Consider the following 17,390-nt stretch of genomic DNA (forward strand, 5'->3'; position numbering starts at 1 on the left):
AAAATAATGTGTTTTTTTAACCTTAAACCGCATAAACAAATTTCATTACACCAAATACACAAAATAATGTTCTTTTTAGCAGCATCATATGACCCCTTTAATAAAGGCAATATGCCAAAAATAAATCTTAAAAAACTCAAACAAATATTACTATTTAAAATACTAGTTTTCTATTTTAATAGATTTTAAATTTATTCCTGTGATGCAAAGCTGAATTTTCAGCACCATTACTTCAGTCTTTAGTGTCACATGATCCTTCAGAAATCATTCTAATATGCTGATTTGATGCTCAAGAAACATTTCTTGTTATTATAAACGTTGAAAACAGTTGTGCTGCTTATTATTTTTGTGGAAATACATTTTTTTCAGGACTCTTTGAAGAGTAGAAAGTTGAAAAGAGCAACGTTTACTTGAAATCGAAATCTTCCGTAACACTCTAACAGTCTTTACTGTCATTTTTGATCAGTTTGATGAGTCCTTGCTTAATAAGAGTGAATAAAAAAAATCTTGCTGACCCCAGACTTTTGAAGGCTAGTGTACATCATTGGAAAATAGTAAACCTCATTCTGTGAAACGCTCATGAGATTCACAATCGCAGCTGTCACGGTTAAGGTTACCACCTAGAAACGGCCATGATCCCTAGAAAAGCAAAGTATCATTTCATTTACAATCACAGACAGCTCCAGTCGTGATGACTTACCCTGATGCAATGAGTGCCCGTGACTGTGCCATGGCGATTCTCTGCAGGGCGGGGCGGCTAAGGCCAGCCAGACTGCTGCGAGGTGGCACTGGAGCGGCACAAGCGGCTGAAGCCGTCGACACGGGACCCAGAACACGAGCAGAGGGCGTGGGAGCGCAGGTGGTCGCTGTAGATATAAGGGCATTGGAGGGTGTAGGTGCAGTAGGGTTGGGCGCCGAGGTCATGTGGGGTGTGGTGGAAGGCGGCGGGGGTGGCGGCACAGCAGGTGGAGGAGGACGGTTGGAGGATATCGACATGGCGGCAGTGGCTGAGCCCAGCAGGGAGAGGGAGTGTCCAAAGCCTCCGCTAGCACCCGAGGTCGAGTTCCTATGTGGCGAGAGGACTCGGGACAGGGATGGAGGGTGAGGCAGGGTAAGGGAGTACGAGTGTCCTCTTGATGACGCTTTTGGGCTCGGCGGCTTGGGTAAGGGCGGGGGCTTCCGCCCGAGAGTTTGTGCCATGCTAGGGGTCTTGATGCCTAAGACTAGCATACACTGTTGGCAGGAACACGGTTGACCCAGTGAAGTAATAGCAGAAGCTGGGAGAGCTCCACTGGGATAGGCACTGCCATTCCCTCCGCTGACCCCCGAAACACCCACCCCCAGGAGTCCACCGCTTCCAGCGGATGACCACGCGTGCGGTTTAGGCAGCGGGCCGGAGACGAGCGGGTAGGCCAGGTCTGAGCGCCTCTGGATGCGCCGGCGCCGCTGCGTCTGTCCGTTGATCTGTGTCATACTCTGCAGGTCTATAAGGTAGCAGAAGCCCAGTGGCGTTAAGTCCAGCCAGGGCTGCTGCCGGTCCCGAGCCACCTGGATGGCGATGCTGACCTCGGTGTCGTACGGCGTCCATGAGCCCGAGTCGTTCTCCCATTCCCACACACATCCCTGACCCGGAGCCGACCGCGGGTCGTAGAAGCTTCGCCGCACGGGTCTTAGCGTACCTGTAAGGAAGAGCAGAGATGAGTGATGAGTACAGTTTCTATTCCTGTCTTAATGTATTTCCTTGAAACAGGAATTTTGACATGAAGGTAAAAGGATTGGTTCACCTAAAAATTTTAATTCTGTCATCATCCAGGCACCCTCGTTTTGTATCAAACCCATAATACTACTATCTTTGGAACACAAATGATCTATATCTATTTTATTATGAACTTACATTATAATTTGATGTTTATATTTTAATCTCTATGTATATCCATTGAGCAGTGTTTATACACAATGATTTTTGAAGCTATAAATAAAAACATTATTGTTGAAGTATACGTCACAATTAAATACTGTAATACTGTTTGTAATTATTTGTGAAATTGACTAGCAACTTCTGTGAAAATTGTTGCACCACCAAACTGTTTTCAGTGTATATGAATATCCTAAATTAAATCTGTTCATAATATAAAGCATTTTTCTCTCTTTAGAAGACTTGGATTAAATTGATTAACTTGATTCATATGGATTCCTTTTACAATGTCTTCTTGTACTTTTAATGCATGAATATCTTGGCTGTGTGGGCAAAGATGATGACAAAATATTAAAAATATATTTGTGTTCTGAAGATGAATGGAAGTATCACAACAAACCCCCCCCCCCCAATGGGAGTGTATTATTAAATTGTATATGCGTGTATAAGATAAGTCACCTTTATTAATTGATCCACCTTGGAGAGCAAGAATGCAAACATTAGATGTATTTTAGTACACCAAAATTTCAGCAACCAAAAATATTCTGCCAAATATCCTCAATCAATCAATACATACAAGGGGCTGTCAAATGATTAATCACATCCAAAATTAAAGTTTGTTTACATAATATATGTGTATTGTGTATATTTATTATGTGTATATAAATACATACACACACATACATTTATACTTTTTACAAATAAATATACAAAGTACACACACATATATTATGTAAACACAAACTTTTATTTTGGATGCGATTAATCACTATTAATTGTTTGACAGTCCTAAAATAAATAAATAATTCTTGAAATCATTGACAAAAACAGTGCCGTTTAATTAAAGCTTCTCCGATGCATTTTGACTGTGTCAGTGTCTTTTTTTTTTTTTTGTGCACACATTGTAAAAAAGAAACAAACTTGTAAACATGTCAGCCGTGTGGACATAGTTAATAGAGACTGAAAACGATGCTAGAATAGCAATTCATTACATGTAATATTTTAGGCTGTGATATCAAGCTTGTTGCAGAAGCTTGTGGCTCGTTGCAGAAGAACTTTACTACACCTGCTTTAATTTATCATCTAAGAACACAACACCCTGAACAGAGTTCAATTACCAAGTTACCCAAACCGAATTATCGAAACTTTATTTTCAGTTTCGGGTTTTCAGCCAAATGAGTCTTTAACAATGCCAAATGCAAAGATACGCATATTAAAATGTCAAGGATGTTACAACAGTTGAGCGACAGCTGTGACAATACACCGACAGCACAAGATAACTTTTGTTAAGTCTTTCCAAAGCAAACCTCTAGAATATATTTCACACATACTAAAAACAAATAAAGCCTTGTTATGTCTGTTCCAGATTCCAAAGTACAAGAGAACTGTGCTACAGTCCAATTAGTCTCAAAATTTGACAGTCCAACAACACAAAGGTTATCCATCCGACCCCCCTTCATGTCCTCGCTCAACTACCATTCATTTATCCATCTCCTCCTCCCTCGTGTTTTTGGAGCGATGGGCCGCTACCTTTCGCCGACCCTATTCTCTCCATTCCTCCATCTTCCCATGAAGTCTAGTCAGTCCTGCACAATGGGCTTTGTCAGCATGGGTGATGGAGACTCCCAAAATTCTGACAGGCAACAATCCACCCCTTTGTTTCGGCTTCACGTTGCCCCTTATAGGTTCAAATCGTTCCTTCTCGCCAGCAGAGCACTCGTGTGCATTGACAAAAATCATTAAGAGTTCATGGCAGAGCCAATTGAACTCTACACGGAATGACACATAAACAAGTGTGAATTACAAACATGAAGCTGAAAACTGATATCAGTGATCTGACTTGAAAAAATGAAGAGGCTGTTGCTGAAATGAAGGTTTTGAGGCCCAGCCCAAACATTTTCATAGCACACTGAGCTTCCAGAACATCTGCAGACGTTTGCCTTCAAGCCATCACAATACAGAGCTGAGATTATTAGAGCATTTGATTGATCTCAGAGTAAAGGAACCATATTAATAAAATACAATGGATGTGCTAGAAGATGCATGATAAAATCAGGTAGTATATCGTTCCCTCTCACCGGTATCTTGCCGAAACTGGTGCATAGACTGCAGGTCAATGATGTACGGCGACAGACGCGAGTCGACCTGGCCCAGCACCACGCTCCCGGCGCCGCGAGGGTCGCTGCGGATCACCGCCTCGATGTGATGGGACACCGCCGGGCTGTAGGGTCGCCAGCGCCCGTGCTCGTTCAGCCATTCCCAGACGACCACGGCCGAGGCTAACAACATCTCATACCTACGCGAGGAAAATGAAATCACGTCCACAATAATGACATCTGATAGCGTCTTGACTCAGTTCATTATTTTGCAGCGACTAATTCCCGTGTACGGCACAGGTGCGTTTATAAGCAAGCGATGCATCTGACCACAAAGGGAATGTTATGCAGCACGCTGTGGCAAGCCATTTTAACATTTATTCCTCTAAACGAACTACTATATATTCTGTTTCTGGTGCATGTTTTTCAATCAGTAAACAAAAGATGACTGGTACACATGTCATTTTCACTAATAACATGTATATTACGTATTTCGTTCCTTCTTGTTACTATCATTACTACCTAGTACTAGTATCATTGCCTATTGCAGCTTTACTAGTATGTAATTATATTAGACACTGGTACCTAGTATATATTTAAGCTGATAATAGAAATATATTTCCACCTCACTAGTCACTGTTTTGCTTTTTACTGGTCATATGTATTGACTTTAATAGTAAGTTTAAAATGTTACAAGCAACCATTGGAATACACTCTAATTTGGTGTGTAATAAGCAGGTGTTCATGTCTATTTAGCTGCCAGGAGAAAAGAAAAACCTGTAACAGGTCCTAGCAACAACTGGAATAAGAACCAATGAGTGAATAGTAAATAATTAATATATGATCCACAGATACCTGTAGAATTCAATAGCAAAAATATGCAATTTGTTACAAGCAGACGTTACTTTTCACTTGTAGAATATTGACCAATAACACATGAAGTACTAGTAATAGTGAAAAAGAAACAGTTACGGTTGAAATAGGTACTTACTAATAATAAAATTAAGTATTAGTAATATAAAAGACAAGAGACGTTAAATGATAATACAGCTTGCCACAGAATGTTGTTACATGCAAGCCATTTTAGTAAGGCATTTTCTTCCATTGCATCCTTAAAAATTACCACTTCGATACAGGAATCGGCAAAGAGGATCTTTAAATCTGTTCGCCATCATTAATATTCCCTCTCTTAAAATATATAAAATAGTAGCCTTTCATTTTGTGATGGGGTTACTTGTTTTATCTGTCAATTAAAACCTGTTCACAACCCATATTTTCTAACAGAACGTGCACGATGCAAGCACAGTGCAAAGCAAAAGGCCCGTTTTCTCCCAAATGCGACGAATTAAGACATGCAAGCACTCACCAATAAGAGATCGTTCGTGTTTACTCGTTTGCATTCAGATCGTTGAAGAAGGAGGTAATTCCTTGGGCGAATCCATCTTAATTTGAGCAAAAAAGTATCCGTGCGATATAACAATAACGTTAGTCCCAGATTAAATGCTAATCGAATTATTGCATTATTTTGCTGTAAAACGCATAGTCGACGCAACGCGCAGTTAAAGATCTCCTTAACGACATGACTCGTTTACCTACTGCCATGTAAAGACATTTAAATCTTATTCTTATTCCAGTAAGGAATGTGCAGGATTCTTCGATTGTTTGCGTGCGTGCGTCTGCCTGTGGTCACGCCCATTGGGGCTGAACTGACCAATGGCGTGGCGATGTTGACGCCCACTGGCGTTTAACCGACCAATGGTCAGCGCAGGAGTGCAACTTCCGACTCAAGTATCTCCTCCCCAAATTTTACCAAACGTACGTGCAGTCGATGTTTTTCTACAGATATCAAATCTGTAAATTTAGCGATTGTCATCGCATAAAATGAGATTAAAGTGAAATTTGTGTTAGTGTTTCGCGTTTTTACGACTCCGCTATTGTCTTCTTGAAAGAAAAGGAAAGTGGAGATGCCGGGGATTGAACCCGGGACCTCATACATGCGAAGCATGCGCTCTACCACTGAGCTACATCCCCTCGGTTTTCTCCTCGCGGAAATCGTGGCTATAGTTATAAAACGTGAAATAACCTATTGATATCTATATGTAGTATATGGGTATGTATTATATGGTGGAGCTTGAGCTCCTCTGATGTAGCCAATGGGAAATTGAATTCATTATTTTCATTTCATTACTAAAGAAATATTCCCAGGACTATGAGTGTGTGATTGTACTTTATAAGTTAAATGGCATAATTCAAGTATCATCTCAATTTATGACTTTAAAAAGCCGACATCGTCTTATTTCACACAATTAGCAAATATGCATTCTTTATCATCGTAACCCCTGTTTAAAATGACCAAAAAACGATAAGAGATGTGGTTCATGGGTTGTAGCCTCAAAATGGCTGGTTGGATGCCCTAATGCTATATCAGGGCAAATCAGTCACATTCATCACAATGGACATTTTAATGGCTTAATTTTCTTGAAACAAAATATGATTTCTCATGATTTGATATGCGCTACACGTGTTCTTGATGGGTTTTGTGAGAATCACACATTAGTGGTTACAGTGAGGTCATATTAAAACACGAAACAATTTTGACAATAACTGTATTGACATGAAAATATTTTTTTAATAGAAAAATATTTACATCTCACAAATGTTAACAAGTTTCACAATGTATTTTCACACAGTCAGCATTTGCATTTGGAAAAAACAACAACAGGAAGTGGATAAAACTAACAACTATTTACAGAAAATGTTGTGGAACCGTTTTACTGGCTTTTAAAGTTAACACTATAAGGCCTGCTGTTTCATATTTGAAGTGCAAATCTCCTTAAATTATCAACATGACCAACATTAAGCTTAAGAACCTGTTGCACACAATCTACTATATGCCTTCTGTCATCTGAATGATAGTTTATAGATTCTTTAGCAAATAAAAGTCCTTTATTGTAAAAAACACCCCCATTCAGTGTTGATACATGTCTTTTTACTGTGAAATTTTTGAAACGTAAGAATAGTAATAGGCTATTTCAAGATGAACACTTACTGGACTAAATCAGCGTATGTTTTCTTGATTATTCATACATCATTTTTTAGAAAGATCATTTTAAAATGTGAATATCTAATATGATAAAACAATCGTTCGAGGAATGTTTATTTGTACATATCTCAATCATCATTATATTGCATTACATTATATGTTTTGCCCCCCAAAATACAAAACTATAGAGGTTGGATAATAAAACTAAGCATTTAAATGCATCTTACTATGAGTGACAACTGACATTTACATGCATTTTATGTAAGTAGTCTTATATACTATTAGAAACATCTCATTGATTTACATTACACGCTATACTTTTTCCATATAAATATCAGCCAATGTTTGATGTATCAAATATGATACTCAACAACAACAACAAAACTTTTTTAAAAATGTGTTTGAAATAGCTTGTCTAAAGGTCCAAAAATATTTACATTAAAAAAAAAAATCATATGGCAGGCTTTTAAAGGGTTGAACTGACTCATAGTTATAACAAAAAAATTTGTGCCGCCCACTGGGCCAAGCCACCTTATTTCCCACCTATTAAATTCAAAAGCAATGTCTCTGTGCTTTTCACAAAGCAGTCAAGTCATTTTCATCGTTCTTCTCCTCAGACCAAATTGCACTACCTCTAAACGGCTTCAGATCTACAAGCAATTCCACTTTCTCTGCATTCTTCACTTCTTCACTTCTATCCTCCTCTCCTGCCGCTGCTGCTGCCTCCTCCTCGTCTTCCTCAGCTTGATCCTTCTCTTCTATCTTTTCCATCTGCATCTTTGCCCTCTCCCTCAGGTCAACGCTGGAATAGTCATCTGAAGAATCATCCCTGTCGTCGTCATGTTCCTGTTGCTCTCCCTCCTCTGTGTAACTGTCATTCTGTTTGTCCTGTCCTTCACCCTCCTCATCCTCTTCGTCATGACCTCCTATGTTCTCCTCGTCATCACGCTGTTGAGGCCAAATGCGGACACCAAGTCTGTTTTCCACAACCCCGACTCCTTGTCTCAATCGATCCCGTAGGCCGCCAGGGGCGAAGACTATGCGCTGGACGGTGTACTGTCCATTTGTGTCCGCGTTAAGTTTTTTATAAAAGTACAAAAGAGCCAAAACAAGTATGATCCATATGAAGAGGAGGGCGATGACAGCTGGGGTATTGTCTCCATTATTACTCGTGTCTGGTGCCATGACTAAAGAGACGGACAATTAATGCAATAATTGAATCAAATGACACATTTATCAAATTCCAAATGATGCATTTAATTAAATATGTTTTTAAAAATCCAAATAATACATTTATTCAAATTATACTTGAATTTCAATACAATATACAAGTAAAAACCACATTTCTGGACTCAGTACACTGTAAAAATGCTTTTTTGAAGTTGAAAATAAAGATTATTGGAATAAGTTTGGCAAGAAAATACTATTTAATTCTTTCTACTTCAATTTTTCAAATTTAATGAGTCACTTGCATTTCTTTGCAACTATTTCTGAAATTTACTAGCAATTTTTGAGCGAAAATGGTTTCTACACCAATTTTTGCAGTGTACAAGAATACATAGCAATGCACAGTGTCTTCATCGGTGTTATTTTAGTATCAATATACTATTATATTTATAAATATTTTAGATAAGTTTTTATTTTTGTATTTTCCATTTCCATTTTCATTTTATTAAGTTTTTAAGCAAATTTGTTGCGTGTTTTTGTCATTTCAGTCCATATAGTTTTTATTCATTTTTGTTTCATTTTTAGTTTTCATTATTTTAGTACATTGTTAAACTGAAAATGAAAATAGAATGAGAAATGTTGCTCTGGCAACTAGTTGAAATAAAATAAGTATATTTATTTTATATAATTAACTTTAGTTAGAGTAACATTTATTTTATTTCAAGTAAAAAATTTTTAAATGTTTTTAGTTTTAAACTATAATAACCCTGGTGTTTGAGCTTTGGCTGCACTCAGAAAAAAAAGGTACAAAACTGTCACTAAGACGGTACCCATTTTGTATACTTTGGGTACTAATACACAGTGGTGGACAGTAACGGAGTAGTTTTACTTCGTTACTGTACTTCAGTACATACATACTTTTAAAGTACCACTATGCACTTTTAAAGTACTAATATGTACCTTTAAGGTACTTATATGTACCATTTAGGGGTAAATAAAGTACAAAGAGGTACTTTTTAGCTTTTGTACCTCGGGCACCGCCCTGGACAGCTTTGTACCTAATTTTCTGAGAGTGTGGGTATTCAGCAACATGCAACATGTTTCATAGACTGTAATAACCTGTGGCTTATTTGCCCACACGAACAGCAGCTCCCGCCATACACTGTTTGATAGTAAAGCCTCAGAAGTGCAGTAGCACGGAAGTAAGCATGCTTGCATTACTTTTGCAATGCACTTCTCTATGACACCTTTTATACACCCTAACACTGCCTGTTAATGTCTAAATAAATGAGCTTCAATCCACTTAACAGCTATTCACAAGTTTTGCTAATGGAGCTGTGCATGTGCTCAATTGGATCACAGCAATTGTCTTGCACGGGCAAATGTGTCTCACTGCCAAAATCGTGTGCCAGATTGGATCAAATGACAAATACCCAAAGAAGGGAAAATTAAGTAATTAATTGTTGTGTTTAAAACAACCTGCATTACATGTTTCCCTAAACCCCATGCATAATATGCTTCTAAAATACAATTTGTTTAGGTCGCAAGTGAAAATAGAACAGTAATGTTGAACAGCAGATTCTCTGTGATTGTCTTTTATGAGCATGTCTGTATATAGATTTTAGAAATGTTGCTCATAAATAGTGTCAATAAAATCATACGCACCACATGGCAATACAAATCGAAATTATAGCACAAATGAGAAAACACATTACAAATCTAGTCATAATAACTCACCTTTATTCAACTGCCCTTAAACCCATAGCCCACGAGAGCATAAAATAGAACATTCAAATCTGTCATGATCATATAAGAGAGAGAGAGAGAGAGAGGCCACTTGCCATTAGGGTGTGGGTGATGACAACTTTGATTTTGATGTAAAATATACATTTTAAACCCATTTTTCAATATCTGTTTATTATTTTGTTTCATTCTTTTTTTAATTAATTGACTTATTTAACGGTTACTCAAATTTAGTTTAGTGGGTAATTTTGAGGTAAATGTAGGCTAATAATGAAATATGCATATGAATGTAAAAATAATACATCTGGCTTGAACTTCAGAATGATCATCTGATCTAAAAACCTAACTGACTAAATATGCACATTTTATAGTTAAACACAAATATTTCAAAAGAAAGCATGTTCAAAGATATCTGGTATATGGAGTCCGCACAGGAAGAGTTGAGTGGAACATAGTTTCCTTTAGCTAGAGTTTGAGCGATGAAGCACGAGTCTCTCTCAGACCACATCCTGTTGTAAATGTCGAGTTTAAAGATGCTATGAACCATGAAAACAAGTATGCCTCACTGCTTGTGCAGTGCAGAGAAGCAATGCGCAATGTAACAAAAGCCTTGATACAGACGATGTCTGTTTGTTACACAACAACACCTCCAAAGCTGCAATCATATCGTGACATAATCTTTGATATTAGCCCTTCATGTTTTTAAAAATACCATTTGGACATGCTCTCGCCTCAAGTTACAGTTATATGTGAGAAGGGCCGCGGAGTCGAGATGCAGGTCAAATTTGGTTCGAGAAAAATATTTTTCTCAATCATAGCTGGTCAAGTATTCCTCAAATTAGTTTTTAATGTCACTGCACATTCCATTTTAGTTTTAGAATTTAGATCAGCCTTGGTTAACCTAGACAGCAAGGATCCTTACACGATCAAGGTCCAGAAACATAGCAAGGTGATATAAAATAATCCATGTGACATCAGGGGTTCAACCGTAATATTACGAAGCTATGAGAATACTCTTTGTGCCCAAAAGAAAAAAAAAAAAGACTTTATTCAACAATTCGTCTCCTCAGCGTCACCCTAGCGCCATTTTGGAGAGTATCCACTGAACGCAAACAGCGTATGTTGTTCTGTGTCAGCCGCACCACACGGATACGTTGTTTTCGTTCAAATCAAGTACAAACAATGTAGAAAACGTATCTGCGTGGTGCAGCTGACACAGAACAACATACGCTGTTTGCATTCAGTGGATATTCTCCAAAATGGCACCAATATTATGGTTGAACCCCTGATGTCACATGGATTATTTTAACGATGTCCTTGCTACGTTTCTGGACGTTGATCGTGGTAGTACCCTTGCTGTCTATGGGAGGGTCAGAGAGCTCTCAGATTCCATCAAAAATATCTTAATTTGTGTTCCGAAGATGAACGAAGGTCTTACGGGTTTGGAACGACATGAGGGTGAGTAATTAATGACAGAATTTCAATTTTTGGGTGAACTATCCCTTTAACTACTACTTAGTTTCCAAATTAGCCAGGAAATGTGCACATTTACAGTAGATATTCCTGTCTAGCACTAAGGTAGTAAGTAGCCTTTCACTTCTAAAATTAGCACTAAACATTTCGTTTTGACCTCAACCACAGGCCTGATGGTAAAATTTGTAAGTGCTTGTTAATGCGATGAATAATCAAACCAACTTATATACAGTAGAAATGGGTGAATGTTGTTTATTAAAAAGAACAGATTCAGTTAGCACTTAAGTTTTAAGTAAATGGATGCTTAGATAATTTACAACATATACAGCTGATAAAGCTAGACTTAAACAAAATCATTCACAGAGGAGGATGAGTCGACCCTCGGTTTGAGTCATCCCTGATTGTAGTGCCCATGATTAAAGACTAAAAAAAAAATACAAAAACAACACCATCTAAACCTATCAACATCACATCATTCTACTACTATTTTTCAGATTCAATCAAACAGGAATGAAGCACAATTATTTATCGAGAGGTACAGAATGAATCTCAAACAAACCTGCCAAAAACATGTCCAGGTCACCCCAAATCAAAGGAATGATATATATAATGATAATTATGGTTTAAAAAAAAGAAAATATATATTTTTCTCATTTTCAAGACAATAAGGCATATTTTGGATTACCATATTGTAAAACTCAATAATATATCATAGTAGTATTTGTTGTACTGCCTTAAATTTACTCTGGTTTAAATGTAAAAAATAAAATAAAATGCAAAATAATTTTTTTTTACTGCAATATGGTAAAAAGATTATAAGGAATATAACCAAAATTGATTAATTCTGAAAAATATGAATGAACAAAATTATAATTACAATATCCAGAATATACTTAAATCAGTGGTGAAAATGTCAAATAAAAATCATTACATTTAATTATACTAATTATACTTTATTATACTTTTGGCTTTTGGGTGAAATTTGACCTGGACATTTTTCTTCCTATAAGACCAGCATTTCATTTCGGAAACTCTTGCTCTAAAGTTTCTTCATTATATTGAAAGCTCACAAATTCCTTCAACACCAAGTACAGTTACTATAACATGCTACTCACATATCCACATAATTAAACTTTAACAACATCCAAAATCAATGCTACGAGTGTTAAGACATACAAATGGAAGAGAGGAGCTGTTGAGGGCAGCTAAACCCAAGAACAGTGCTGGTCAATGTACGCATGTTGATTAACACCATCGAACTTTAGTGAAAGAAAGCAATCAGTTCAGCATGTTGGATTATTACATTTCCTGAAGGTTTCAAGATTCAAACTACTTTCATTAAGTAGAAGCATTTCTAAATGCTGAGGCTAGGCTACAAGAGATTATCAAGTCTGCTTTTCATTTAAAGTTTGCATGATTATGCAAATTATTGACCCAACCAAATTCAGACTTCAAAGTTTGTAGTTAGCAGTAGTAAGTACCTGATGTAACAGCCCTATTAAAAGCACAAAATGAGCAGCATTTAGAATATTAATATCAGTGCATTAAAACCCAAAGTGTACCGATAAAGCTCAAAACTCAAAGCTCAATTATGTCTTTGTATCTCTGCGCCACAGTAATGGAACTACATTTCCCATAACCCTTCAGTGAAGCTTTCTGAATCTGGGTAAGGCTATGTGTTGTGATATGTTTGTAGTTTCCTTCACACTTCTCCATCCTCAATACGGGCGAGCTGCCTTTCCAGGACGTCGATCCTGTGACCCTGAGCCAGAACCAGAGCACGCAATGCCCGAATCTCTGTCAGGATATCAGAAACTTGGTCCTCCTGTGCAAGAAAGAAAAACATTTGAGCTTTCACATTTGGGCATAAAAATTCACATTTAGGCTTTAAAATAAACAGGCAAGTATCAAGTCAAAACTTGAGGCATATAAATAATATATTTAATATAGTGCTGGGCAATGATTAATCATATAATTAATGATTAATATTATATATAAATATATTTAATATATAAACATAACATTTTTCTTAAAGTGCCCCTATTATGCCATTTCCAATATTGTCTTTCATGCAGTGTGTAATTCCGAAAGTGCACGATAAATAAAGTTATTGTCTCCCAAAATAAAGAATCGACTCTCTACAGCCTAAACGAGTCGTTAGTAATTCGAATCTCACTTCTGTGAAGGCTACACGTCATAGGGTAAGATATTTGCATAATTCCCGCCAATGTTCTACATCGAACAACTTGACCCCGCCCACAAACACATAATTTTAGTGACTAATAAATATACACAGTACACACACATATATTATGTACAAAAAACCTTTTATTTTGGATGCGATTCATCGCAATTAATTGTTGCCCAGCACTAAAATATAAAAATTAAGATCTAATATAAGAAATTAACACTTTTATTCATCAATTCAATTGCTCAAAAGTATGAAATCGCATTTCTACCACAAAATAAAAGTATCTTCGACCTTTTATCTCACAAGTCTAGCTTTTTTCACAATTCTGAGTTCGTATCTCACATTTCTTCCTCTTTTAGAACTATGAGACATGAACTGAGAATTACAAGATATAAACTAGCAATTCTGAAAAAAGAGAATTTTTTTAATTGCGAGTTAAAAAAAATTAACTCGCAATTGCATGTTTATAAACTTGCAATTCTGAGACGAAAAGTCAAAATGTTGAGATGAATAGTCGCAATTACCTTTATTTTACATTCCACGGCAAAAAAACAGAAATGCAAGATATAAACTCAGAACTGTGAGATATAAACTCTGAATTTTAAGAATTATAGGTTTATATCCCACAATTCTGTTTTTTTTCTCAGAACCGCAAGCTTATATCTCGCAATACTGTTTTTATATCTATATAACAGTGACAGTAAAGACAGCTTTGCCATCACATAAATAAACGACATTTTAAAATATATTAAAATAGAAATAGTCAGAAAATTATTGTTTTCATGGTAGTGTGTAAATTTACATACACACTACCATGAAAACAGTTCTAATTCTATTTTAATATAATTTAAAATGTATATCTATCTATCTATCTATCTATGCTACAAAATATGTCTAAACTTGTCATTCACCTCTTTCTTTACTCTCTCTGTGCCTCCATCTACATCCCTTCTTCCTTGTCCATGGCCCAACCCCTCGCTCTCCATCTCAACCGCCATAGGGTTTGCTGGCGCAGTGGTGCTGGTGGGACTAGTGTTGGTCTGAGAGAGCAGTTTGGGTCGACCCCGGAGCGTGCCACATTTGGATGGAGGGGCCGTGTAGCCTCCACTCAGGGAAACAAGGATTGAAGGAGCGTCCTGTCCTGCTATCCAATCTTCTGCCAGTAGAGCGGGTTCTAATCCCGCCGTATCTGGGTACAGATCCCCTTGAAACAGGTCGGACTGATTGTGGGTGGAGAAAAAAATACTCATTTAGACAGAGGATGTAGTTTGGTAAATAGACCTTAAAGGGTTAGTTCACCCAAAAATGAAAATTCTGTCATTAATTACTCACCCTCATGTTGTTCGAAACCCGTAAGACCTTCGTTCATCTTCGGAACACAAAAAAAAAAACAGCTACGAGAATACTTCTTTGCCGGCGCAGCCACACGCTCGTGTCATGGTACTGCCGTGAACGCGCGTCCAAAGTGACGCAGTAGAGACGAAAATGTGGAATAAAGTCGTTATTTTTGTTTTCTTTGCGCAAATAAGTATTCTCGCAGCTTCGTAACTTTACAGTTGAACCACTGATGTCACACGGACTACTTTGTCGATCATCTTGGTACTTTTCTGGACCTTGAACGTGGTAGTTACCTTGCTGTCTATGGGAGGGTCAGAGAGCCCTCAGATTTCATCAAAAATATCTTAAATTGTGTTCTGAAGATGAACGAAGGTCTTACGGGTTTGGAACAACACGAGGGTGAGTAATTAATGACAGAATTTTCATTTTTGGGTGAACTAACCCTTTAATCAGGTTAGACGCCATATTGAATTTAACCCGGATGAAAACAGGGCTGTGAGGGACAGACTTACAGTGGCACGCACTATATAAAAGTCCTAGATCATGTAATTTTCTCTAAACTAAAACCTTTCAAAACTGTTTTACAGAGTTTTTGTCTACTTAAAGTTTTTTTAGAAAGACGTTTCGTCAGCTGAACAATCGCTATGTTGTTAAACAACATTACAATCCATTGAATGCACTGCACTTCTGTCCCTCACAGCCTCGATTTCATTCCTGTCAAAACTTAAATATGGTGCTTCCCTGACTGAGGTCTATATACCAATGAGTAGTTTGCAAAGGGGCAGCTGAAAACATTTTCTTACTTCCTCTTTCACAAAGACTCCAAAAATACAACAGTACGGCATTACCCAGAATACAAAAAATACTTGCAATATGCTAATTATAGTAAATTCATGCAAGTTTCCCATTTTATTTCTGTTTAGTCTTTCAGATCACCCAAAAATGGAAATTCTGTCATGATTTTCTCATCCTCATGTCACTTCCAAAGCCGTATGACTTTTTCTCTTATGAGTAAATGATGACAGAATTTTCATTTTTGAGTGAATTATTAAAGCGTGAAGTGTGGGAAGTATGACATTTTGTTTATTTTTACAAACTGAGCAAATTCATTTTCTGTGGCAATGAATATGTGACAGCAGCATTCGTAAATTTCCGTGATGAGTGACATAAATAAATATTACACATTTTTCAAATATCAGCCAGCATATTTGGGTCTGTCCATTGTTTTGTTTTGGAACGAATTGGAGTCGATATGGCTGATAGCTGCCTTACAACATGGGGAGAGCCAAGTAAGAGAGTATTTAGAGTATGGTCATTTTCAGTGAACTTCCTGTCTCAGCATTTCAAACAGAAATTCAACTGTTCTATCAGAACCAAAGGTCTTGTAGATGCCGAAATGGAATGATGGAACAATTAGTAATCAGACATTACTTAGTAACTTTCCTTTCCTACTTGCTTAACACACAAAATTCAGAACTGAACGAGTGGTCGCTCTGACATGCAGACTGAACTTACCTTGCGCGGCACAGTCATAGATATGGGCTCAACCTTCCTCTCATGCAGTTTGTAGAACCTGATGGAATAAAATGAAGAATAATGTAGATAAATGCAAGCACTTAAGAGATGCCATTTAAGAATCAGTGCAGGTGTGAACTAATAAGGACTTCTTGCTCAACAATAAAAATGAAAGAAAGTTTTTTTAGCGAATAATGCTTATTTCAGTTTGTACTGCACATAAAGCAAAACATTTGGAATTATATTGCATGAGTGGAATAAACTACTTTTATGGTTCATTTTTGAAGCTTGAAAGCATCTTGTCAATATATACCTATGTTTTATGGAAGAGAATATTTGCATGAAGTATACACTACTGTTCACAAGCATGGGGTCTGTAAGATTTTTCTTTTTGTTTTTTATGAAAGAAATTTATATTTTTATTCAATGAGCAGCATGCATACATTTGATCGAAAAATAACAGTAAAATGTTATTTCAATTTTTATTTAAAATAGATGGTGTTCTTTTGAACTTAATATTAATAATAATAATATTATATTATGAATAATAAATTATTGAGCACTAAATCAACAAATATTGAAATGATTTTTGAAGGATCATGTGACACTAAAGACTGGAGTAATGGTTGCTGAAAATTATTTGGATATTAAAATAAAAAAAACCTGTAAATTACAATTTAAATTGTAATATGTCAGAGAATTAATGCTTTACAGTATCTTTGATTTAAAAAATGCAATCATGGTGAGCCTTTTTCAAAGACAAAAAATCATATTTAAAACAACTTTTAAATAGTTATATACTGTATGTATGTTGCATATGATTCTTCCTTCTTTTTTTTTTTTGGTGTGTTCCATGGAAGAAAGAAAGACATTTTCTTTTTTTTTTTTTTTTTTTTTTTTAATTTTTTT

General features: G+C 36.7%; 3 protein-coding genes and 1 non-coding gene across 4 annotated transcripts in view; all 4 read right to left on the reverse strand.

Annotated features, from left to right (window-relative positions):
- The window catches only part of LOC107683563 (E3 ubiquitin-protein ligase DTX4-like), a 22,171-nt gene extending 16,491 nt beyond the window's left edge, over window positions 1-5,680 (reverse strand). Inside the window, exons 1-3 of the mRNA XM_016479638.1 lie at window positions 5,378-5,680; window positions 3,994-4,211; window positions 701-1,679 (exon numbers count right to left, since the gene is read on the reverse strand). Of these exons, the coding sequence (XP_016335124.1) occupies window positions 701-1,679; window positions 3,994-4,204 (1,190 nt within the window). The 5' untranslated portion in view covers window positions 4,205-4,211; window positions 5,378-5,680. The remainder of the gene's footprint in view (window positions 1-700; window positions 1,680-3,993; window positions 4,212-5,377) is intronic.
- Window positions 5,681-5,970: 290 nt separating this feature from the next.
- On the reverse strand, window positions 5,971-6,042 carry trnaa-cgc (transfer RNA alanine (anticodon CGC)). The gene has a single exon. It is a non-coding gene; the product is annotated as a tRNA-Ala (tRNA).
- A 1,442-nt stretch (window positions 6,043-7,484) lies between these two features.
- On the reverse strand, window positions 7,485-10,029 carry LOC107683585 (prostatic spermine-binding protein-like). The gene is made up of 2 exons (XM_016479659.1): window positions 9,959-10,029; window positions 7,485-8,241 (listed from the first exon to the last, which is right to left on the reverse strand). The coding sequence occupies exon 2, from the start codon at window positions 8,237-8,239 to the stop codon at window positions 7,631-7,633; it is 609 nt and encodes a 202-aa protein (XP_016335145.1). The 5' UTR covers window positions 8,240-8,241; window positions 9,959-10,029; the 3' UTR covers window positions 7,485-7,630.
- A 2,367-nt stretch (window positions 10,030-12,396) lies between these two features.
- LOC107683505 (coronin-1B-like) overlaps window positions 12,397-17,390 on the reverse strand; it is a 17,335-nt gene continuing 12,341 nt past the window's right edge. Inside the window, exons 10-12 of the mRNA XM_016479558.1 lie at window positions 16,482-16,539; window positions 14,540-14,848; window positions 12,397-13,262 (exon numbers count right to left, since the gene is read on the reverse strand). Of these exons, the coding sequence (XP_016335044.1) occupies window positions 13,140-13,262; window positions 14,540-14,848; window positions 16,482-16,539 (490 nt within the window). The 3' untranslated portion in view covers window positions 12,397-13,139. The remainder of the gene's footprint in view (window positions 13,263-14,539; window positions 14,849-16,481; window positions 16,540-17,390) is intronic.

Source organism: Sinocyclocheilus anshuiensis, unplaced genomic scaffold (assembly GCF_001515605.1).
Source record: "Sinocyclocheilus anshuiensis isolate Anshui unplaced genomic scaffold, SAMN03320099.WGS_v1.1 scaffold874, whole genome shotgun sequence".
Lineage (NCBI taxonomy): Eukaryota > Metazoa > Chordata > Actinopteri > Cypriniformes > Cyprinidae > Sinocyclocheilus > Sinocyclocheilus anshuiensis.